This window comes from Trachurus japonicus, chromosome 4 (assembly GCF_045865225.1).
Source record: "Trachurus japonicus isolate A0001 chromosome 4, Traja_1.0".
In the NCBI taxonomy this organism is placed as follows: domain Eukaryota; kingdom Metazoa; phylum Chordata; class Actinopteri; order Carangiformes; family Carangidae; genus Trachurus; species Trachurus japonicus.
The window spans coordinates 25600145-25623283 of record NC_140910.1 but is presented as its reverse complement, the minus strand read 5'-3'; the positions used below and the strand labels follow the sequence as shown (position 1 = coordinate 25623283).

At 39.6% G+C, this 23139-nt stretch overlaps 1 protein-coding gene across 1 annotated transcript in view; it reads left to right on the top strand.

Annotated features, from left to right (window-relative positions):
- The window catches only part of col24a1 (collagen type XXIV alpha 1), a 79934-nt gene that overhangs the window by 37986 nt on the left and 18809 nt on the right, over positions 1 to 23139 (top strand). The window contains exons 20-39 of the mRNA XM_085774960.1: positions 1053 to 1106; positions 1189 to 1242; positions 1984 to 2028; positions 2140 to 2193; positions 2902 to 2946; positions 7498 to 7551; positions 8794 to 8847; positions 10575 to 10628; positions 11343 to 11396; positions 13975 to 14028; positions 14240 to 14284; positions 16250 to 16294; positions 18571 to 18624; positions 19277 to 19330; positions 19451 to 19504; positions 19822 to 19875; positions 20803 to 20856; positions 21096 to 21203; positions 22167 to 22220; positions 22568 to 22675. Coding sequence (XP_085631086.1) covers positions 1053 to 1106; positions 1189 to 1242; positions 1984 to 2028; positions 2140 to 2193; positions 2902 to 2946; positions 7498 to 7551; positions 8794 to 8847; positions 10575 to 10628; positions 11343 to 11396; positions 13975 to 14028; positions 14240 to 14284; positions 16250 to 16294; positions 18571 to 18624; positions 19277 to 19330; positions 19451 to 19504; positions 19822 to 19875; positions 20803 to 20856; positions 21096 to 21203; positions 22167 to 22220; positions 22568 to 22675 — 1152 coding nt within the window. The remainder of the gene's footprint in view (positions 1 to 1052; positions 1107 to 1188; positions 1243 to 1983; positions 2029 to 2139; positions 2194 to 2901; positions 2947 to 7497; positions 7552 to 8793; positions 8848 to 10574; positions 10629 to 11342; positions 11397 to 13974; positions 14029 to 14239; positions 14285 to 16249; positions 16295 to 18570; positions 18625 to 19276; positions 19331 to 19450; positions 19505 to 19821; positions 19876 to 20802; positions 20857 to 21095; positions 21204 to 22166; positions 22221 to 22567; positions 22676 to 23139) is intronic.

The window sequence follows — 23139 nt, the reverse complement described above, 5'->3', positions numbered from 1 at the left end:
AAAAAAGACAGCAACAAGAAAATACCACATATAAAAAAGGTAACACATTCTAGACACAATTGAAAGACAATAACACACATCCACGATTACATCATGCTCTTACATACTTACATTACTCTTACATACATAAAAAATTGTATCAATGTTCACACACATGAGTTTTCATATTCAACATGTACTCTTTTTATCACAAAGTTTTCTCAGAACTCTTTACACAAACACAGAGTCAGCCATGAAACCTCCTCATCTTTTTGTACCTTCACTTTCCTATTACAAAAAGAATAGAACCTTTCTTCTTGTTGAGATATCAGTGGTTAAATTTGATCTTTTCTTATCCTAATGAGGAAAGCAGACACACAAAATTTTCCCTGGTATTCAGTGAAATTATTTATACCTCACTGACAGAATTTGAGAGTGGGCAATTAAGTTATCAGTCAAGTTGCCTCACTGGGCCCAGAACCTTATTTTGTCCATGTGTTGCATCAAAGAAAATTTCAATATTTCATCCCATGCATTCCTTAGTTGGGCATCTCCCTCCAGCATGTCTGTGCTTTGGATGTCAAATATTTCACTTTTGTCAAAGAGGTCATAGTTGATGCTACAGAATACGTGGAGACCCGTTGCTTTCAGGGGTGCAACACGACTACAGGTCACTCAGGTCACACCTAGCACGTGTGTTTTCTCAAATGAGCGATTGTGTCTTGGCAGGCATGCCTGCAGGTATTCAGCCTCGTAACAATCCATCACCATCCTTACATCAGTTTCCTATAAGTGTGCCTATGCACTCCAGAAGGACCTAAGACCTATGTGTGTTTGATTTATGTGTGTTGCCTTCAGTGATTTGCAAAGAGTAGTTGCTATAGTACATCTACACACAAACAGACATGCTTTATACCTGCCAGTACCATAATCCTACCACACCTGTAATGCACACATGTGGAAAAAAACTGGTTTAATATGTGGGCTCAACCAATTTTAGTCATGTGCCAGATGACATATGGTATAAAACATGTAGTGCAACAATAATTTTGCTCTCTTCCTGTTTTTTCAAGGGGTTTCCTGGAGACATTGGAATACCAGGGCCCAACGGTCCACCTGGTCCAAAGGTGCCACTTAAACTCACTTTCTTACCATGCATTCACCCATTCAATTCATCCAGTTAAATTCATGTATTCGGCTGTGTTTCAGGGTATGCAGGGAGCCAGAGGACCCCAAGGCCCGCAGGGGCCAAAAGGAATACAGGTGAGACGATTGAACACCCGATTTAGTTATTTCAGCTACACTCTGACTAATAGAGAAAAGTGGAAACTATGGTTCATCCAGGGATTTCCATTGGGTCATCAGCCACTCTGAAGCAAGAGAAAGTAATATATTGATTCTTTTTTGGCATCAAGTCATATCTCAAACGGTTGCAGTTTGGCCCTCTCACTAGGGTGTGAGGTTTTTTTTCCTGTGATATCTCTCGGGGCATGTTCCACTGAGTGAAGTCATGATTCACCATTGGGTGCTTATAAAAACAAGGCTGAAAGTTTTCCAGCCCTGGAAAAAACGAACAGAAGCCTTTGGAAGGTGTACAACACATACACATTTCTATTGTGCTGAGAGTTTCCCCATTGGCCCAGTGCAACACATTATTGTTATGAAATCACACTTCAGTCAGAAACAAAGCTGTTGAAATCTTGATACAAAAAACAGAGAAAGAGATGTTAGAAGTATTTCAGTCCTAATTTTAAACAATGAAGTGATTCAGCTTTCTTAGTTATTTATTGAAGCTTAACTTTTAAGAGGTTTTCAGCTCAAAATATTTTTCACAATTTTCAAAGGAGATGCCAGCATGAGTAGTTTAGGTCTTCAATGTTGAGTTTGAAGTTATGGAAATAGCGCTGCATGTGGTGTTGTTCATATTTTTTGGTCTATTGGATTAGCTGTGTTTGTATGCGTGTTTACTTATTATTGTATGATAAACTGTACCATGTTCTGCAGGGTGAGGAAGGACCACTCGGCCCACCTGGCAGCGCTGGCCCCACTGTAAGAACTCCTAGATCCTATCTTGAATCAGCTGGTTGTGATTAACAACATTATGAGCCTCTGGTCATTATTTATTATCTACACACACGTGTCTTCCTCTCTGCCTTACAGGGGAGATCTGGAAGGAAAGGCTATATCGGTGAACCTGGTCCTGACGGGTTAAAGGTGAATCTGCTGTCATAACTGCGCTGTCATTACTGCACTGTAGACCAAAACTGACCAGGGTTTGTCTGTAATTGTCATGCAGAAGTTTAAAAAAACAAAAAAACAAATAAGCCTGCCTGTGTATGGAGATCTGTGTTTCCAAAGCAATGAAAATCATATGCCATATCTACTTTACCAGAAAGTCCACCCATCTTTAGGGCACAATGCTGTTTTATAACAGTTTCATACTTTATACTTTTGGTTTTGATTCTTTAACTGTGTTTTATTTTTTGCTGCAGCAAACCACAGCATACCTACCTGTTCATTTAGTACCTTTTATTGCTGTAAATGTCTTTTGTGCCTACCACAAATGCAGTACTATGATCAGGGTGTCAGTGTTTTCCAGCATCTTATAATTGTAAATTATGGTCTAGTGCTTACCACTGTGCACCACAGTCTCCGTGTTTGTGACCCACTTATAGAAGGCCCAGACTTGCTGTGCTGCTCTTAATTAGGAGTGAAGATTATCTCTTACAGGGCCATCGTCTGGCAAACCACAGTCAGCAGCAACACAAAATTATTCAGGCTCAGCTCAGTGAGTGTGTGTGTGGGCCTTTTTAAACTTAATATCCTGAGAGATCTGTGTTGGTAGTAGGGCAAGATGGTAATATAGATCTCCTTAATTACAGGAAGCTAACCACCACACTGTTTGATGTTTTCTGCTTGCAGGGAGAGAAAGGGGACATGGGAAATGTTGGAAAAATTGGACCGCAAGTAAGTTTCTTTTCCACTTTTTTTTGTAATTACATTACTAATCTACAGCAGGAAGGCTGTTGATTAAAGCCTTTCAATTAAATGCCTCTGCAAGTGTTAATGTGGTGCCTTTGCTGTTGCCTTAATAAGCCTCAGTTTCGTTAAATGTTCATGGTTTGCTTTAAGATAAATGCACACATGTCACATCTCATTGAGAACTGCTTCCACAATTAAGGGAATGAAATCCCCTGGTGTGCCAACGCTAGAGGAATTTACAGGAGCACTTTTTTGGTGTCTTGCTGTTTTCCTGACCCACTTTAAATGTTAAGAGAAATTTGGATACTGTCCCACCACCGAACAGTGTTTTCATCATGACATTGGCAGAAAACCAATTTCATGAGAGCAGAAGGAACACCAATCAGAGATCCATGGAAGTGACCTCATTTGGGTTGCACATTTGTTTATGGCTCGAAGCCTGCCAAAGTGTGTTTGATGTCTGTTGTTGCCAATGAATCATAGTAAGGGTGCATGTTGTCAAAGTACAGTAAGATTTAACAGAAAACTTTAATCCAAGAATATGCTGGTCTTTGTCCATCAAGTTGTCCCGTAGGATACTGTATGTGTAAACATTATTCCTGAATTTAACAATGAATTGCAAAAATTACAATTAAATGTATGAACTGAAGAAGCCTGGATGAGAAACAAAACATCTTCAAGAGCCAAAAAAAAGTGCAGTTGCCTTTGATTTTAGCACTTAATGACTACAATGACCTGGATGACTGAGAACCGTCACACACATACAGTTAAATATCCTCAAATTGATCTTATTTATGCTTAAGTTAATGCTTCTTATCCAACTCTAGCGAAATGTTGGAACATGTTTCTCCTCTGTAAAATCCTCAAACGGACACAACTGCTTAGAGCATCCGAAGTATGTCCATCCTTCCTGGAGGCCCCTTAATGTTAATATTTGCATTCTGTGCATAGTGGAGGCAACCAAGCGGGCCATGTTGAACTTTGTTGCTGCACTGCACATATGAGAAGGATTAAGCAGTTACCGAGGATATGGGCCTTTGAAGCCATGGGGCTAGGCAGAGAAAATACTCTAAAACACATGGCGACTCTAATGAGTGGCATTACATCACTTTGTAGATAAATTAGATGTGAGAGAGACTTAGAAAAACTATTGTGGACCAATGCAGGTTAATACAGGTTTGATGTTAGGAGGCTTTAGGCCACCTGTCTTCACCGAGTGCCCCTGTATGACCATAAGGCCCCCACCATAAACTGTTTAAAACGTTTTTACTGGACCGTTTTACAGTGCAGTGTATTTTAGCCAATTTAGATTAGCCTGCTGTATTCCATTTCTAAGTCCACCTGGCAGTCCACAACTAATAAAACATGCATCAGTCCTCAATTACAAAAGGCAGCCACAGGTGTACTTTGAAATATACTTCACATGTCATTCAACTCTGTGCTTTGATTTTCCTTTCAGTAACTCAGTGTGGTGTGGACTTGGATGTATATTTATGCATGAGGAAGAGACACGTGTGAGGGAGAACCTTGATACTCCTAATGTTGTGTATCTCTGTGCCATATGTCTTCCGTAACTGTCAAGTTAGTCGCCATATCCATACTTCTACAGTATAACCTGGGCTGTGTTCTTCTCCAGAGCAGTACAGTAAAAGCTCCTATGTCAAGGCCCTGTCACACGTAAACCACTTTAAAACCATTTCCTTCTGTTAAATGATACAGGGTACCGCATTGTCCCACTTCCACTTCATGTCCCAATTAAGGGATTTGAGGTCAATTTAGAGCTCCTGTTCCCGTTCGCCTTCAGGCTACATCCCCTCACAGACACTCCACTACTCACCCATTTTCAGCTGCTTTATGTGCATCCAACAGGATAAAGCCCAATAGGTGATGATACATGAAAAACACTTAAAGGCTTTCAGCCTTTTTATTTGAATTAGGGAGTAGAAAATGGAATAATGTCTCATTGTGTGTTTATATTAGTGGTCTGTTTAATTTCCTTTGTTCATTTGTTAGGTTACTCTCTTAGTTTTCTTGTAAACTTGTAGAACAATGCAAAAAAGACTAGAAAATGGTAAATATAAATTACAACGGTTATGCAGTGAAAGTAAGAATAGCAGTCAAGTAGAGTCCTGTAACATGTTATCTATGTAAATGTATCACTCTGCAAAGAAGAAACGCAGAAATAAAAATTGGCCCATAGAACCAGAGACAGCCGCAGTCTGACCACACTGGCTTCTGTGGTTGGTCCAGAAGAATAACTCTGGTCTACCAATGGGCAGCCGTAGGAGTTATTACAATAACATTGAAATTCAGTTAGGTCCTGTTACTTACACTATCCTGATGGCATTTATATTTTTAAGTATGACGACTTTATCATGGCTTGTGATATTTTTCTTTTGTCATTTCTGTGTAATTGGTGACTACATGTATTCAGACTTGAGTTTAGTTTAGATTTTTTTTTTTTTTTTGTTCCAAAATATAAACACACTGGCCCTCATTTATGAAACTTGCGTACACCAAAAAAATGGGTGTACACCAAATTCACCGCAAGGATCGGCATTTATTAATCTGAGCGTGAGCGTACGGTACGCACAAATCTCACGCCAGCTCTGACCAGGTGTACGCACATTTGGAACCAGCGTAGAACATGCAGGAAGGAGTGCTGCTGTGTCAGAATGATTATTAAACCATAGTCTAATAACGCAGCGATGTGGACCACATGTGGTTGTTGTTTATATTGATAAAAAGATAAAAAGTAGCCAAAAAAAAAAAAAGAAACGATAAAACCAAGTCTGTGTTGAAAATATAACTCGACTTTTATTTTGGGCAACTGAGATGAATTAAAAACCACGACGTGACAGATGCTCGTTAATCAGCTGTGTAAACACAAACAGTCAATGACAGACAGACCTGTTATTGTAGATCACACACACAAACCAACATCTGCAGCTCCAGAGCATGACCGGACGGCTCCTCAGTCTCTCTCTCTGACGGACACCGGAGGGGGGGGGCTCCGCTACCTGTCCAGGTGCAGCTGATCTCCGCGGCGGAGTGTTTTTCTTTTCTTTTTTTTTCCCCCGTCACCGGGACCTGTCAGCGGGAGATCGAGCCGGTGTTTCACATTCCTCCATCAGCCGAACCATGCCAGCGGTGCTGATGGTCATAGAGTCGCGTTCGCAGCAGTAATATGCCTCTATGATTTCTCCTCAGTCACTTGTGTTTAGTAAACTGCAGCAGCATTTCATGAGGTCGCTGGGTTTCCTGACGTGGTCGGTGACACGTGCGTCTGCAGCCTCCATCCACCGGGATGACGCTTATCAATCACAAAATCTATCAATCTATCAATGTCCAGATATTTAATGTTGCCGCCCTCTCCCTGTTCAACGCGGTAACGCCAGTAAAGTCCGTCTTCTTGGCCGTCTTCCGTGTCTCCATGTCGTAAAAGGGGCAGGGCGACGCCTCTAAAGCAGGAATATATCGGGGCGTGACATTTAAATGACGCTCGTTTTCAGCCGCCGGATTTATCACCACCACGCCGGTTCTACGCCGAAATCAGCAGCGTAGGAACTTTTAGTAAATCACACGTGACACTTGCCGTACACTGATATTTACACCAGAATCTACACCAGATCCTGCGCAAGTTTAATAAATGAGGGCCACTGTGACTGAATGCACTTATCTGTTCTGGTTGGATGTAACCTATTGACCCCTTACTGTAGTTTTACCTCTGGTCCATATAGTTCAGTAGAGAGGCTGGCACAGGTCCAAACAACTGCCCCAATCCCAGACAACTGATCTGGAAGTGGTTAAGCTCTTCTGATAACTTAGCCTATTTACATTAGCTTGTGTTTTCCCCAGTGAGGACCTCTATACTAAGCAGTGTGTATCTTTTTGGGGCCATCTGTATTGGGTTACTGTTTGCTGTGAAATTAGTGTGCCCTGAATAATACCCAATCAGCGTTACTGTGCCCAAGAAATATGCTATTGTTGCTTTTTGCCAGACAGTATAGTTTATTCTCCACAAATCAAAAAAAGCTCTTGAATAATTCTTACGAAAAAAAGATTTATAATCAAGAATAGCATGCCATAAAGGCAAATACTGATCTGAAGCAAAAACATCTGCTTTTCTTTCTCTGTCTACTATGAACTTAATCATGAACTGATATTGCCCTTTACTTAGAATATAAATGTTCTTTTGAAACACAAATGCATTTTTAGTAAGGAAAGTCAATATATAAATCTTTTTTTACAAGCCTTATTATTAATAATAATCATATGGTCATTAAATCATACTATAAAATGGAATTAAACTTGTGCCTAAAATTCAGAAGTCAATCTACAGGTTTCCCCTCAAGTCAGCAGCAGCTCCTTTTTGCTTACGTAAGCATTACATTGTAATCTCTGACCTTTTGCATTCCAGGTGTCATAACAGGTTGGAAAATAATTCTTAGATGAATGAAGATCAGGTCTCTCCACACTGACATACTTTCTCCTGACGTGTTTGTGCTGAGCACCACTTCTCTCTCTCCTCTCCAGGGTCCAGTAGGCCTGATTGGGATAGCTGGTGTGATTGGAGTTCCCGGTGAAAAGGTAAGGAGTGTGTTTCTCTATCATTAGGCTGTCAGTCAGCATCAGCTGGTTGCTCGTCAGTGGCAGACCCCTGTAATTAGGGCTATAGTACGCAGCCATGGCTAGAGGCCCCAGAAGGCCAGAACACATGCTTAGATAAACACTCAACACTCTCACATCCACATCAATTACAATACTGTCAAAGCTATGTCACCATTACTGCCCCTCAGCCCTCAGCTGAGACCTTCACCAGCCATATCGAACTATGTTAAAGAGAAACTTTCAGTTTTCAGTCATCTTTTGAAAAAAATGTTCCATGAGTTTTTGTTATTCAATAGATGTGTGCTTTACCAACTTGTGTTGTATCATTGCCCGTTCAAATGCATAAAAGGGGATAGCAGCACATTAGTTTGAATCATGTATCTGTAGAGGCCCTGAGGCTTTTTCCACATCCATGAATGTAGAGGCTGCAGCGCTGCTTGTAACATATTCTGCTAGGCAAAAAGGATTTATTTAGTTGTTTTATTAGTTGTTGATTATTCATAATGGTTATGTACAAAATCACCACTTTCTGCTACCAACTCCACTGTTCCTTCCTCCTCTGTTAACCTGTTCCCCTTCCTTTCCTATTCAGAAGCCCCCGTGTGTCAGAACATGTTCTTGTGACGGGAAGCCGTCTGCTTGTCAGACTCCTACTTGTCCTCCGCCTTCTCCTCCACAAAACCCTCCTCCTGATTCAATCTGTCAGCACCGACCATATCCTGACAGCCCACAAATTCCTTTCACATTATATATTTATATTTAATTCTGATTTAGACTTAGGTTTCCAATACGGTACCTTAAAACTATTCTGTTCACAGTCAAAGAGAAGTGCAACAAGAACTGGAAAAAGTACTTGTACAGTCACGAAAGTTACATGGTTCAAGGATTAAAGCATCACTGACACAAATGTTAGAGGGGTTAGTGTGGGAGACTTTGGAAGATTTACTGCTAACCTGGAGTTACCTCTGCTTTTAACACAGTGTGCAGTGTGCCACCAACTGGGTTTCAAAGAACCTGCCTGCTTTAAACTCCACTCAACCAGCTGTCACTCTAACCTTCTGCATTTAAGAAGCCGTTCTCCAGTTTCATGGCTCTTTATTAGACAAGGTGTATGTGAGGCTGTGTGAGGCTGTGTTGGGGTTCTCTGTGTCGAGGTCATAGTTTAATGATCCTCTCTCTCTCTCTGTCTCTCTCTCTTTCTGTCTTACTGTTTTTCCCCAGGGCGACCGCGGACCAGCGGGTCCAACAGGTCCGGTTGGGGAGAAGGGGCCAAGGGTAAGTACAGTCACTGAGGATAAACTGCAGAGCTCTGCTTCTTGTCTTAGAGTTGGTCAGCCCCAGACCCACAGTGTATATATTGAAAAAGGCTTTTCCAAGAAATTAGCAGAGCTCCAACAGCCTACCAGAGCTACTTTGTGCAGTAAACTAATGTCTAAAGATGATGAATATAAAACTGAAACACTAAGCAAATTTGGCTGTAATTTCTTTGGCAGATTAGTTCATGGAAATGAAAGCAAACTCACTAGAGGCCTAAAGGATTCCAGACTCCTCGGTGTTGTAACTTCTGCAGATACCTATCTTTGCAGAATTCAGCTCTGTCAAATTATTTTTCCAGAGTTATGTTGAGTATAGGGAATGAAAACAAGTTTTTTCAGTGATTCTTCTTGACATAATCTTGTAACTCAACCTTTGGTCCTACCTAAAACCTCTTAGCCAGTTGGGAAAGGCTATTTGACAAAAAAGGCCTGCAAGGCCCAAGCTGAAATCCCTGCTCCTGTTTGTAGATCCATGCCAAAACATTTGACCAATAAAATGTTTTGTTATTTTTCTGCCTGTGATGTCTCTGTAGGTTTAAAATATTGACACTCCCAGTTTCCAGCTCAGTGTAAAGGACTCCAGAGGGAGTGAAAAGATCTTTCTACTAAGTTGTTCTGAAGAGGTTTGCATAAAAGTGACTCACTGTAGTTTGTCATCCTCCCTAAATCCATTCAATTAGTCAAAGTTGGGTCTGATAAATGTTTGTATATTTGCAGATTAATAGCATGTTACTTTAAAACATTAGCCATCTAACTACAGTGGAAAATGTGTTAGCAAAAAAATGATTTTGACAGTGATGATCCCCAAGAGAAAAAGAATCATGCTGCCGTCCAGTGCAGTGTTTCCGTTGTCTGCTATAATGCTGCAAGAGTCCAGAGAAAGGGGCTGGACACTGGAGCCTTGGATTGACTCCATGTCTGTGGCTTTGGGCCCCAGTCCTGACCTGCTGGCCGGCTGACTGACTGACTGACTGACTGACTGACTGACTGACTGACTGACTGACTGACTGGACTGAATGACTGGTTGGCTGGAGGAGAGGATGAGTAATTTAGTGGCTGGCTGAATAGTTAGATGATTGAATCACTGCTAGTGTGTGTGTGTGTGTGTGTGTGTGTGTGTGTGTGTGTGTGTTTGTGTGACAGAGAAAGACAGCTTTGTGACTTAAGTGAGGAGTTATGATGATTTGTGTGAACCTTTATTTTTTTTATTATAATGTAGCCACATTAGTAAGGAGTGGTGGCTGAATCTGAAGGCTCTGTGCTGCTTCACTGAAAATTACAATGATTGTCTCATGTTTCGTTCCTTTTAAATGTGGCAAATTCCTGGCCACTCTTGCCTTTACAGATGTCTTTGTTAATCTGGTATTATTCTTTATTAGATCATTAGAGAAAGAGAATTTGTCTTCTTTTTTTTTCAGAAGATCTGGAGCACATTCGAACACATCTTAATATGAAACACAACTCCTTAAACCAGTCCTATTTTACTCCCTTGTCTGCATTGTCTTGCACTGCTGCTGCACTGTTGCTCCACACTACTCACTGTTAAAATCCCAAAGCAAAAATGCAGCATTATAGATTGAATATAAACTTGTATAATAGTAACAATGTGTACTACCCATGTAGCAAATCCCATTAAACAGTGGCATGGTTTCTTATAAATGCCTCTGTGTTTTGTTTTGGTTAAAGGGTTATCCAGGATTACCAGGAAATCCAGGGGACATCGGCATGCAAGGTGCACCTGTAAGTGTCAATACTGCATATTATTTGCATGGAGATGTTATGATTTGCATGATAACACATTTACGTAGTTTTGCTATACGTATTGAAAAAATAAACATCTTTACTTTTCTCTACATCACCTCATTTGTATACTGTACATTTTCTTCCATTTACTTCTTTTGCTGAGATTTTTTTTGTTTTCCTCTGGTCCCTCTTTGCTTTGGATTGAGTCATACACACATTAGTATTTAATGGACTGAGAATCTTGGATGCATTGACTCTCATCTTCTTACTCAGTGTCTTGGCTGGATATTATAAACGCTTAAATAAGAAGATTAACTTGCAAACTTCTTAAACTGAGCTGGATGAATATATTCCTGGTCATTGTAAACACATAAAATTTAAGAGGGTGACTTGATATCTCAGTTTTCCTGTTTCCCACAATTTAGTCTAGACCTGTGTAAACAGTACGTCTTAACTAGATGATTGTTCAGTAGTTCTACTTAAGCCTTTGTAGTATATCCATTAGGTTCATTTGACTGGTGTTGACCTGTGTTAAAAGATGGATAGAGTGGTTTTACCCTATTTGGTTTGTGTAAATTAAATCTGTGTTTTATTGTCAGTCTCACTGCATCATCTCAAAGAAACACTATGAGAACCTCTCTACCAACGAACCCCCCCTTACCCACCATCTGCAGTTTCCCAACCTTCAGTCTGTCTTGTTCTTTCTCACAGGGTCCACAGGGACAGAGGGGTGCTCCAGGAATTGGTGGGGTAAAGGGCAGAAGGGTAAGAGCTGTCTTCACTGCTGGGACATTAGTTGTACCCGTCTCTTATAGTATGTGCTATGAACATGAGTCTATTTAAAGACGATAGTGGCCATGAAAACTTCCCTCATCAGACCTGCGGTTGTCTGTTTCGCATCATAGTTCCATTCCCTTAAACAAGACCAGTGAAAGAAATTAAGGGACATGTGTTTGTCCTTCTACTTAGCTCAAGCTTCTTTATAGGTGCTTTTACAGCTGTGTCTTAAGCCCCATGAAAGATGGAAGACATTAAGATATGGATACTGTGTAATCCTGGTGAGACACCCTGTGGCTAAGAGTGGAATAACACCCTCAGCTGAGGAAGTAAGGATGCTTTTAGGATATGAATTTCAACTTAAAAAGCACACAACTGAAGGAAATTGTGTTGTTTATACAGTGCAACAGATCAGAGCAAACAAACAAAGGGCCATAAGAGCATATTTCATTTGAGTTTATTAAAAAAAAAAATCTGTAATATAACATGGATTTTCTTCAGCAGCACAAGTTTTCTATTGTTGAGCAAGTCAAATAAGGGCATATAAAAAAGCATCCAGATAAACAATCAAAAATTACTAAACCAGATTGATCATGAGTTATAGAAAAAAATCTGATTATAATACTATTGGCAACACAAACACTGTATATCAGTAATTGCCTCACTGATTTTTACTCAGTCCAGTTTTTCTTATTGAGAGTCACTGTTCAACATGGTGTTCCTGAAAAGTCACCAAAAGACACCGGTAGTGTAGCCTTCATCGTCTTTCATAATGTTTCGCATTTATAAGAAGCATAACTGTTTTGGATTATACAGACTTCACTTTATCCAGGTTTTGTATGTGATTTTGTGTATTATCTTAAAAGGGTGAGTGGAGACTGATGAGCACTGAGGTTAACAGTGTTGTATTTTCTTTGCATTTTTAACTCTCAGTTTTACTCTCCATTCATTCGAAGTCTTTCCTAAACTGCTGTTTGCTTGTGCTTAGCTCCAGTGTCAGACGCTGCCTATACGTGTCATAGCTAAAACTTTATAGTTGAATGTGCATCCACTTCAACTTATATGAGAAAATTGCCAAGAGACAAGCAAATGGAGTAACACCACTCTGTTACCACACCACTTATCACACGTAATCACTAAACCGCAACTCTGCTCCTTTTATCCGCTATTCACTGATGTACGTGAAGATGAGCATTTTACTATGGAAGACATATGGCAGGAATTAACATGCCACAGCTTGTGTTGTTTACAGTAAAACATACACGTCAGTTTGTGGTTACATTTCTGGTAAGGTACCACAGTCAGTCTCCATCGTCAAGTCATGCGATCTCCCATGTCCTGGCAAAAAAATTCCAAAAGCTTATTGTTGGAACCAAAGTGAGATTCTCACAAAGCTGTTTTTTGATGAGATGTCACAAATAAATGCATGTTTTGTCAGACACTGACTGTGTAGTTTGTCACGGATAGAGTGACCTCGCATAAAGAAGAAAAGTGGAACAACTCCACCACTTATCACTCATACTGTAGTAATCATTTTATACTAGTCTAACCTATGAGAAATATTCTGGAGCTGGAGTTTTAGTGAGAACGCACCTGCATCAGTTCTAACAATAGCTGCTGGTGTGAGAAAACAGGTAGTGCATCCTCTGCATCATGGGTGGCCTTCCTTATATCAACCCTATCTATCTGATTCCTCTCCTATTGTCACTCACAGTGAAATGCATCTCCTCTCTACTTCACCTACTCCAGAAACTATCCTGTAGAAAAAAACTGCTGTCTTATTATTTGCCCAGTTACATACATATTACAGTACATGAGTAATTGTAGTATCGATTTATTTCCTTTCAGTAATTGAAGTTGTAACCCGCTTTTTCTGTATACACACATGTTTTATTGTTAAAATTTCCCTGCCAATGGAAAAAAAAACATGTGTTATAAATAGGCTGCTTAACTACTAAGATTTTACTCATTCAGAGGAATTAAGTTAACTCTGGCAAGGAGGATTCACAAGCTACAGCTTCATTTTCACCAAGACTGGAGAGAGATGAACTATAGGAAGGAACAAACAAAGAAAGATAAAGCTGAGTTTGTCCGCCTGGAAGCTTAGAGTGAGCCGAGTGACCTGAGAGGAATGGCAGTCTGACTGACAGCCAGAGGCTCAGGCAGACGAGGAGCAGATAGGGCCTTCAAAGATAAAGATATAAAAGGGGAGACGAGATGCAAACAGCAGATATACTGAAAGTGGAAAAGTCCTGAAAGAGTGGACAGGAGAGAAGGGGGGAGGGCCCTGGGTTATATTTACAGATCTCTATCTGTCATCCTACCTGTGTGGTGGTGTTACAATGCTGGGAAACCACTGGAATGTTTCTTTGAGTCATAGTCGGGGTGGAAACCCTCCCACATAGGCAAAGAATACTAAATAATTACTTTATTGTTTATGTTATTCCAAAGTTAATGGCACATTATGTGAACTTGTGTTTGATGCTTTGATGCTGGCTGTATTCCTTTACTGCTCATTCTTTGCTGTGTGATGTTCAAAGGTGTGTCTCTGGTTATTGTTTCACAGGGGCCCCAGGGTCCAGATGGCCCACTCGGAGAACCAGGCCCTGAGGGCACCAAGGTAAACATTTGTACCATGTGCCTGTGATGATGCGGTAATTAGAGTACTTTTGCATGAAATGTCTATATTACTCAGCATATTTGTGCTGGAGTCATTCACCTAACTTAGGGACAAGTACTTTATTGAATTACTTGTCACAGATGATGAATGATTTATTTAATTACTCGCTCTGACAGAAAACCTAATTTCTTATCATCATTTTTCTTTGTAGGGCGAAAGAGGTGGCATTGGACAAAAAGGAGAGCCAGGATTCATCGTAAGCACTCTTTCAATAAATGTCTTTACGATTGCCTTTCAGTTTAATTCCACCTTGTGTAAAACTAAGACTTGAAAAGATCAAATGTTTGTAGGTAATGCACTATAAAGTTGTGAGCTCTATTTTAACACCAAAGTTTAAAAAAATACTACATATAAATGTTTCAGAATTAGAAGCATTCAGGAGTCAAACACATTTCTGGGTGAAGGCTTCAGGCTCTTTAAGAAATAAGAAGGCAACTTTTATATCTACCCTCATTTATCCAAAGCCAAGAGCGATCATTGTCATTAAAAAAGGCATCATCCTGCAGCATCAAGCTTAACAAGCTCATCCTTCTTGAAGCCTAATCACGTCACGGAAAAAATATTAGCACATGTAATTCCTAACATTACCACAGCATTCAGTACAGCCCTCAGGCCTCTGTAAAACCTTGGTAGGCCTTTAATCAGTTTTTATTTGCAGAGTGAGCCCTTTGTCTTCCTGCCTCTGTATCAGGTTAGAGTCGAATGCAGTTACTATGCACTGCCAGCTTGTTGTGAGGAAACTTGAGCCAAATCTGCTGAGGGGAAGCAAGATGAAAGTAAACTTTGTATTTATCCGATCGAGCTGAGTGAAACCTAATCCGGCTTTACATTTGTCTGAGATGTCTTTCTTTAAAAGGTCTAGTGAAGTATTTAATAAAGACAATGGAAATCTTCACTTTTTCAGAGGTGTACAGGACCTTTAGACCTTTAGAATCACATTTTGTTCATTGGGATGCTTTGAAAAATAAAACAATTCTTTTTACTTTCACAATGATTAAAGGATTGATGTGGTTATATTTTCAGTCTTGCAGACAAGTATAACTCAATTATCCCAGTAAAGGGGCTTCAGAGCCTTATTATCATTGTACTTAAGACAAATCGTCATGTTATGGTCACATTACAATTATTTCATGGCCAAATGTTTGAGGCAGTAACAGTAGTCTAAAGTGGCAGTAATTTAGATTAATATTTTTATAATTACACTTTGTTTTTTTAGCACACGCATTATGTTGATCATAAAGATGATAAAAAAATTGGCAAGGCAATTAACTGCAAATGTTTCTCTTAAAAACCATTTTATGTAAGAGCTATAACTTTTTATAGACATTCAGTGTCTGTTGTGCTAAATCACTCACAGGCTTCTGTCCAGATGAACAGCATGCCACCAGCTGTATTGCTTATTTATCTGACTTTATTTTATGTAATTAAACTTTAAAACCTTCAGTCCAGTGACAAAGTCAGAGATTCTGATGTTGCTGCTCTGTCTTGACAAGATGTAGGCTACAGATAATATTTGTTCTTTATTTTCTAAAATAAACGAAATTTAAAAGATTCATTATAAAATTTCCAAGAGAAATTGAAGGAGACATGCTGAAAAAAATCATCCATGTACTTGTGAAGTGGATGTGGCATATTTATGGTTACAGTGTTGTTTTAAGCAATTTGTGAGCCACAAAACCGTTTTACACATACTAAAAAGAAACAAACATGATGGTCATTACTCATTGTGAGACTATCTATTGTTCAGCACAGATATAGGCAAGGCAAGGCAAGGCAATTTTATTTGTATAGCCCGTTTTTACAAACAGTCTGTCTCAAAGGGCTTTACATGGCATCATAACAACATCCTCTGCCCTTAGACCCTCACATTGACTGAGGTAAAACTCCATAGAAAACCCTTATACACACAGACATTAACAGACCAAGAGCATATACGGTACTCGGGACATAGTTTGGAGTTAAAGTTTATGCATATAGTATAATAGAATATAGGTATGGATATTGAGCAGCCATGGTATTATGAAGCCCATAATACACAGAATAACCAGTCATTGACAAGGAAGATTAAAGATGCCAATACTTTCCTTAAAATAAACTAAAATCAATAGACTTGATTGAAAATGTATTTTAATGATTCAAATGTTGATTTCTGTCTTCGAAGGGCAAGGCTGGAAGTCCAGGAGAGAGAGGCCCCCCGGGAAAGCCTGTAAGTAATGTTTACATGCATACTGCTCACTTAAGCAAGAAACTGCACAACTACACAGGCTTGCAAAAGACTCCCATGCCCTCGTTTCACCTGTAATCTATATAATTAACACTTTTTGAGAAAGAGTTCAACAAAGTCACCCAAGGAGATATATGAAGGAGAACTCCCAGAACATCCACCAGTGCTGGGACTCATAAAAACACGTGCATGTACTTCCTCTCACTCATTTTCCCCTCTGTGTGAGGCAACGGTTTTGTTAATGATGCAGTATAGCACAAAAATCTATGAAGACTTTGATAGCCAAACATATGATCATAATAGAAACTAAGCTACATTTACAGATTCTGTAAGGAAGTATTGTATTCTGTGAAAGTGTCTGTTCTTGGGGTTTGCATTTACAGTAGATGGGATTTGTAAATTGTATTATAAACTTGATAGTGCTCTCTAGTGGACAAATTATGTAATGACAAAACTGTCTCATTATTTGAAATATATCTTTGGCACATCTGTTCTGTGATTTCTTGGTACTTATCCACCAACCTGTGTGCCAGGACCAATACATCTGGCTGATTATAGTCAATGACATCAGCCAGCTGGTTTATTTGTCAAGCTTCACCTTGGATGCAACTTGCCCGAGCCCCCAGGAGAAATGGTCTTTTTCCAGCAACAAAGAATACTATGTGTGACATACACAAACACAGACACACACAAAGGAAAAATGTTGTTCTGTTTTTACCATCAGGAGAATGACAGATGGTAGTTTTGATATACTTTTGAACTGTTAGAGGATAGAATAATGTTTCACAGATGACAGAAACATGCAAACAAAAACAGATCAAAACCAGTTTCAAACACAGATACATGAGGGCTGTCTTATAGTCAAGTGTCAAGTGTCATGTAATTAGCATCACTGTATATCCATGGTTGTTAGTGCAGCTTGTGTGCAGCATTTATGGCAGAGTTTACAATGGATGATGATACCAAGCTGGAGAAGCGCTTACTTCCCTGCATGTCTAAGTAGTTGTTTGGCTTGTGTTAATTTCTGCTGACAAATTAGCTCCTTTCTACTTTCTCTAATCATGTATTGGCTTAACGTGACATTTCAGAGGTATTTGTAATAAGTGACATAGAGATACATACAGACACGTGCAGGCCTGCGCTCTCACACTCAGATATAGCTATCTGTTCAGCCACACACATACAGCACATTCATGCACACTAGTTGTGACCTGTCCTCCTGAACACACGTTTTATGCAGAACATTGTTTTAACCTCCTCTTATGGCGTGAAATATAAGTGCTTAGAGTAACTGTGGGTTTGTCTCATTGTCGCTGCCTGTTGTTAAATGAAGATCTTCTACTTGTCCTTCCCACTATCACCAGCCTCAGTCATTTGACAAAAAAGGTCAAACACTTTTATCACTCACGTCTGGAGACGTAGCACCATATTGTGTTTCATAAAACAATGTTGAAGTCTGCCCTTTCTTAATCTTCACCCTTTTCTATGTCCTATGCATTAAAATTCGCTGTGTAGTGTAAAAATGAGGTTGTTATCTTGATGCCAGAACCCATTTAGCTCAGTGGTTTAGGAATTTCTGTTGGTAATGTAGTCATTGGTGATTGTGGCTGTTATACTATTACTCTATTACATTGTTGTTTCCATAAATTCTGTATAAAAAAAAATTGACTGTCAGAACTCATATATGACAATTTTTCTCACTGGTTTATCACATACTTTAACATGTGGCCTTGATAGCATGTTAATGCTTTTATTTGTCTTTTATTTTTCCTTTTTTCAATTAATCCATCTTCACTCAGCGTTTTTTTCCTTCTGCCGCATAGATACTCAGTTAATAGCAACAAAAGATACTGTCCACTATGATGAGTTAGGTTGTAGTATTAGGATTATGTAAACCCAATTTGGAACTGATACTGTTACATGAATTCACTGCTATCTCATCCAGCTTTTGCATATTGGTAGGTTTCTCTTACAGGCACAGAAGTAAACATTGTTTCATATGGAGCTCTGTTGTTAAACCTGACAACACAAAGTTCAAACTACAACAAAAAGCTAATCTGTATTTCATCAAGAAGTTTTTTTTTCAATAGGCTGAAATATAGGAGGTAGTCATGTTTGTGGATACGTTGGCTATGAAGAAGATAATAACAGTGACAGAATGACTGTGATGAAAGCCAGGTTGTCTTTTGCTTATTTTCTGTAATTACACAAATGACTGACTGAGGCTTCACTGAACTCATGACTGTGATTATTTCCAGGGGAAACCAGGTATTCCAGGCAGCACTGGTGAGAGGGGACCCCATGGGGAACCAGTAAGTCTGTTGTCATCTGACTTTTGCATTGATGTGGTTGTTTCATACCGCAAACAAACCACACACTGTGAAAACGGATCTGGAATCCATAACGAATGCGGGACATGATTTCAACAGATTCATAATTATTGCTTGCAAATATTTCCAGAGAAAGAATGAGTCAGGCTCTGAATGATTTGATAATCAACATCAGGGCTTCTGAAAAGTAGTTACGTTGTACCTCTATGCTCGTCACACCTTAAAGCTCCACGCCTTGTCCCTCCCTTCTTGGATTAGTCCCGAACGTATTGATATTCCTGGAAATCCGCCGACCCCTAAGGGACATGAAGAATGTCAAACAATCAAATAGAAGTATTTATGAGGGTGAGAGTTTTTAATAATGCCAGAGGCGGTGTTTATATTATGAGTCTCATCTTGCTTTTGGCTGGACTTCAATTTTACCCCAGGCATTCTCATCCTACAGTTTTAATTCTCTACAGACTGCACCATTTAACTGTATCTGTTTGTTTTGTCATCATATGCTAGAGTTGTGTATTTTGTCTGTTCTGGTATTATTTCCAGAATTACTGAACACAGTAAGACCAATAATGAGATTACTGTGTCAATAAGCCTTCCTCAAAGCATCTTATAATGGGGTTTTTTTTTCTTGCAGGGACCTAAAGGACCTCCTGGAGAAGCTGGACCCGATGGAGAGCAAGGATCTGAAGTACTTTACTTTACATTAAATATTTGTCATTATATATTACTTCAGTTTTCCATTTGGCAAACCATTGTGTAAGAATTGAAAAAACATTTCTAATCTTTTTTCCCTGTCTCATCTTTGTAGGGTGGGCCTGGTGCAGAGGGGGAACCAGGTGCCATTGGAGAGCCAGGGGCAAAGGTCAGTTCAGCCAAACCGTGTTTTTTTTTTTTTATCTACTCCCTTTCACAACCGTAATCTTAGAAACATTTCTGACGTGGCGCCTCAGTCACCACCTTGCAGCAATGTGAAAAGTCATGATCCTGCTCAGTCAATTTGTACCTGACTCAGCTGTAGCCTCAGGTGGAAAAAACAAAACAAAAAAACGCTGATTGTCAAGTGTAACACTGCCTCTACTCCAAGCATCAGTGGTCAGTGAGTGTAAGTTTAGTGTGCATGGACATTTGAGTGTGCTTTGACCTCCAGACAGCCCTGGTTTGTGTTTTGTGTCCCTGCAGGGTGATATCGGGCCTCCGGGAACCGAAGGGGAGCAGGGACAGGAGGGGATAAGAGTGAGTGGCTACACACAACCCCACTAATCCCTTACTTCCTTGTGTTTGGGTAAATCTGACCCAGTCGTATATTTACTCCCCTCATTCTGACGAAGATGTGTAATCCTCTGGCCTGAGAAGAGCACAGCGAAGGAATTGTTTTTGTCTGATGGACTGTATAAATAGCACTTGGACTGCTTGCATCGGATTTTGGGATTTTGTATGCTTGCCTTTAGTTGGACCAAAAAAGATAAGGTCATAGGTAATAGTGTTCAAACAGTCTAGCTATGTGCTTGTACTGTCTCCTCAGTGCAGATGTTCCAGGGGGGCGTCTCTGAAATTGTGATTTTATTGGGGATTTTTGAAATGACACCATCACTGTTTTGTTATACACATGTTGCTGCATTTAATTAGAACTCATGTGGATTAATAATTTAGCATTCATGAGTCATTTGGACACAACCTAATAGACAGTGAAACTACTCCTCTTTTTATATAATACAATACACCATACAGTACATCCTTTCATTGCATATCTTAGTTCTTGTTTTCTTCCTTCAACATTAACTTCTTGCTCCATAGCTTCTAATAATCACTTGAAAAAGAGAAAAATCTTAAAATGAATCAAAAACTCAACGCTCCTCAAAATCTTTTTTGATTATTTTTTTGATACTGGCAACACCCACCTGAAACATTCAGCCAGAGAGGGCAGTGAAACACTGCTTTTCAGAGTGCTGCTCAGTTGTTTCAGAGGGATTATCTGTAACTAGCAACATTTTTAAAATGTCACATTTTCATACTGTTTTTAAAGCTGCTGTACAGTACATGCATTTCTCAAGATTTCTACCATCAGAGAGAAAAAACCCAATTCAAAGTTCTTCTAGTGCTAACTTTAGGATAGGAAACGTTTATCAGTGAAGATGTTTGTTGATGATAATGTGTTTTTAGGGTCCACCTGGTCCTCCTGGTGAAGACGGCCCTCAAGGGAAAGATGGAGCCAAGGTACAGTATATACCAAAAGTGGGGATCCCCATATTCAATTCATATTATTAATATTAAATTAATATATTCATATTAAATTTCACAGAAGATTTGAATGGAGTATCATTTCTAAAAAAGGAAATACAAATAAAGCCACTCAATTATAACATTTTGGTGACAGGTTGTGTGACCTTTTGACCTCTTGTTTAGTAATACAAAACTGTCTCTCACTGCTGGTTGTCTGCCTCTTCCTCTGTCAGGGTGAGCCTGGTGAGCCTGGGCCAATGGGAGAGCCCGGTGATAAAGGGATAGAAGGAGACCCAGGGCCTGCAGGACCACCTGGAGGACCCGGAAAACAAGGGTTTCGTGTACGTTTATTTCATGTTTCACAATGTACAGGTGCAGCAATTTTAGTGAAACTTCCAGGATTACTGTTTATGTTGATAGTGACCTGCTCAGAAAAAGCACACTTACCTTCAGTTGAGTTTAAAGCTAGAGCTGGTTAACAGGTCTGGAGAATTCAGTTTGTTGTTTTGAACTGAAAAAACTGAAACTGATGGAGCAGGTTATGGAAATCCTCTTAACCAGTTGGTGCCCTTCTATCCCAGTAGGGGTCAGGCTTCTCTTCAACAAAATCTATTTGCCACTGGGGTAGTTAAAGGGTACTCTGTTAAAGATGAAGATATTTAGGGTTTTCAAATAGCTGTCAGTCAAACTCTTCAAGTGCTTGTTTGTTTTGAGATACAGATCCAGCTCTGGTGATGTGGTGTTGACGGGCAGGAAGTGATGGAGCTTCGGGGCCTGCACAGAAAACTCTGTGGGAAAGCAGTATTACTCAGTTTACAAAAATGTGAACTGACAAATCTGGCAAAAGTTTTAAATAACATTGTGGACCACAAGCTATGACCATGTGTACTCAGAATAGCCCACGCTGATAAGATACTCAGTGTTTCCCACAGGTTGGGAATTTACTTGTGGTGACGCAGACATCTCACACGGAGCCTTTAGTCCCCACTCAGCTACTGCAGCACACAGAATTTGTGTGTGGCAACAATTCAGTTCATTTGAAGTGTGAACTAAAGTATTGTTGTGTTATTTGTTTACCTAAGTTGAAACCAAGTTCTTTATCCCACCACAACAGGTTTTTATATACCTGGTCAAGATGCTTAAGTAGAGCCTATGCATAGCAAACACTAGATGCTGTATTGGAGTTTGTCAGTTGTCAGATGGACAATAGTGCTGTGAACGAACAAGATCCAAGAGAAGATGCCAGTTATGCATCTGAATATAAGGTAGACCTTGAAATTAATTTCATTTACCTCCTGTTACAGGGGCCAGAGGGAAAACTGGGGCCCCCAGGGAACAGAGGACGGCATGGAAAGAAGGTAAGAGGGACCAATTTTGCCACCACTTTTTTTTCAATACAGTACATAATAGGAAAGGACAATAGGAAACAGTGGCTGCAACACATCAGTGGTCTGAGTATTACTACCGGTAAGTCAACTTGATTCAGATGTGAGTTGCCATTTTGGTGAAATTTTAAGATATTGACTCAACTTCAAAGGAAAAAGAAAACAAGTAACCACAAAGCAGCAAGAAAAACAGCCTGGAATTGATTTGTTTTTTCTCAGTAAGTGACAACTCGACAGCATAGCTGAGTGGGTGGTCACTGTACTGACTTCGTGCCAGTGCCACTGTGTCTCATCTCGTATGTCATCTTGTATCTTTCCAGGGAGAGAGAGGTCCTCCAGGTCTTCTTGGTGAGATTGGCACACGAGGGGACATTGGCCAGTCAGGCGAGCCGGGGCTGAAAGGTGCCAGGGGAACTCGAGGCCCACCAGTTAGTTCCCATTCTTCCTCTCACTGAGCCCTGTCTCTATATTAAATTTTAACACTCAGAAATGTGATTGTATTTAACATTGTGTTTCAGTTCTTGAAGTAATGAAATCAGTTAAGATTTAGTTTATATTGTATCATTCCTAATTACGACGGAGTATAAAGTCGTACATTTACAACTTTATTCTCGTAAATTTACGACTTTATTCTTGTAATTTTATGACTTTTCTCGTATGAAACAGACTGTATATAAAAGAAATGTACGACTTTATTCTTGTAAATTTACGACTTTATTCTCGTAAATTTATGACTTTATTCTCGAAGTCTGTGTTTTTTTCCTTCTTTTCTCAATGTGGCCCTAATACTCCGTTGTACCTAATACATAATATGATGTAATATAATAACACATTAACAAAATCCCTACATTTCTGTTAGGTGGTCTTCACGTCCCATTATGACATATTATAA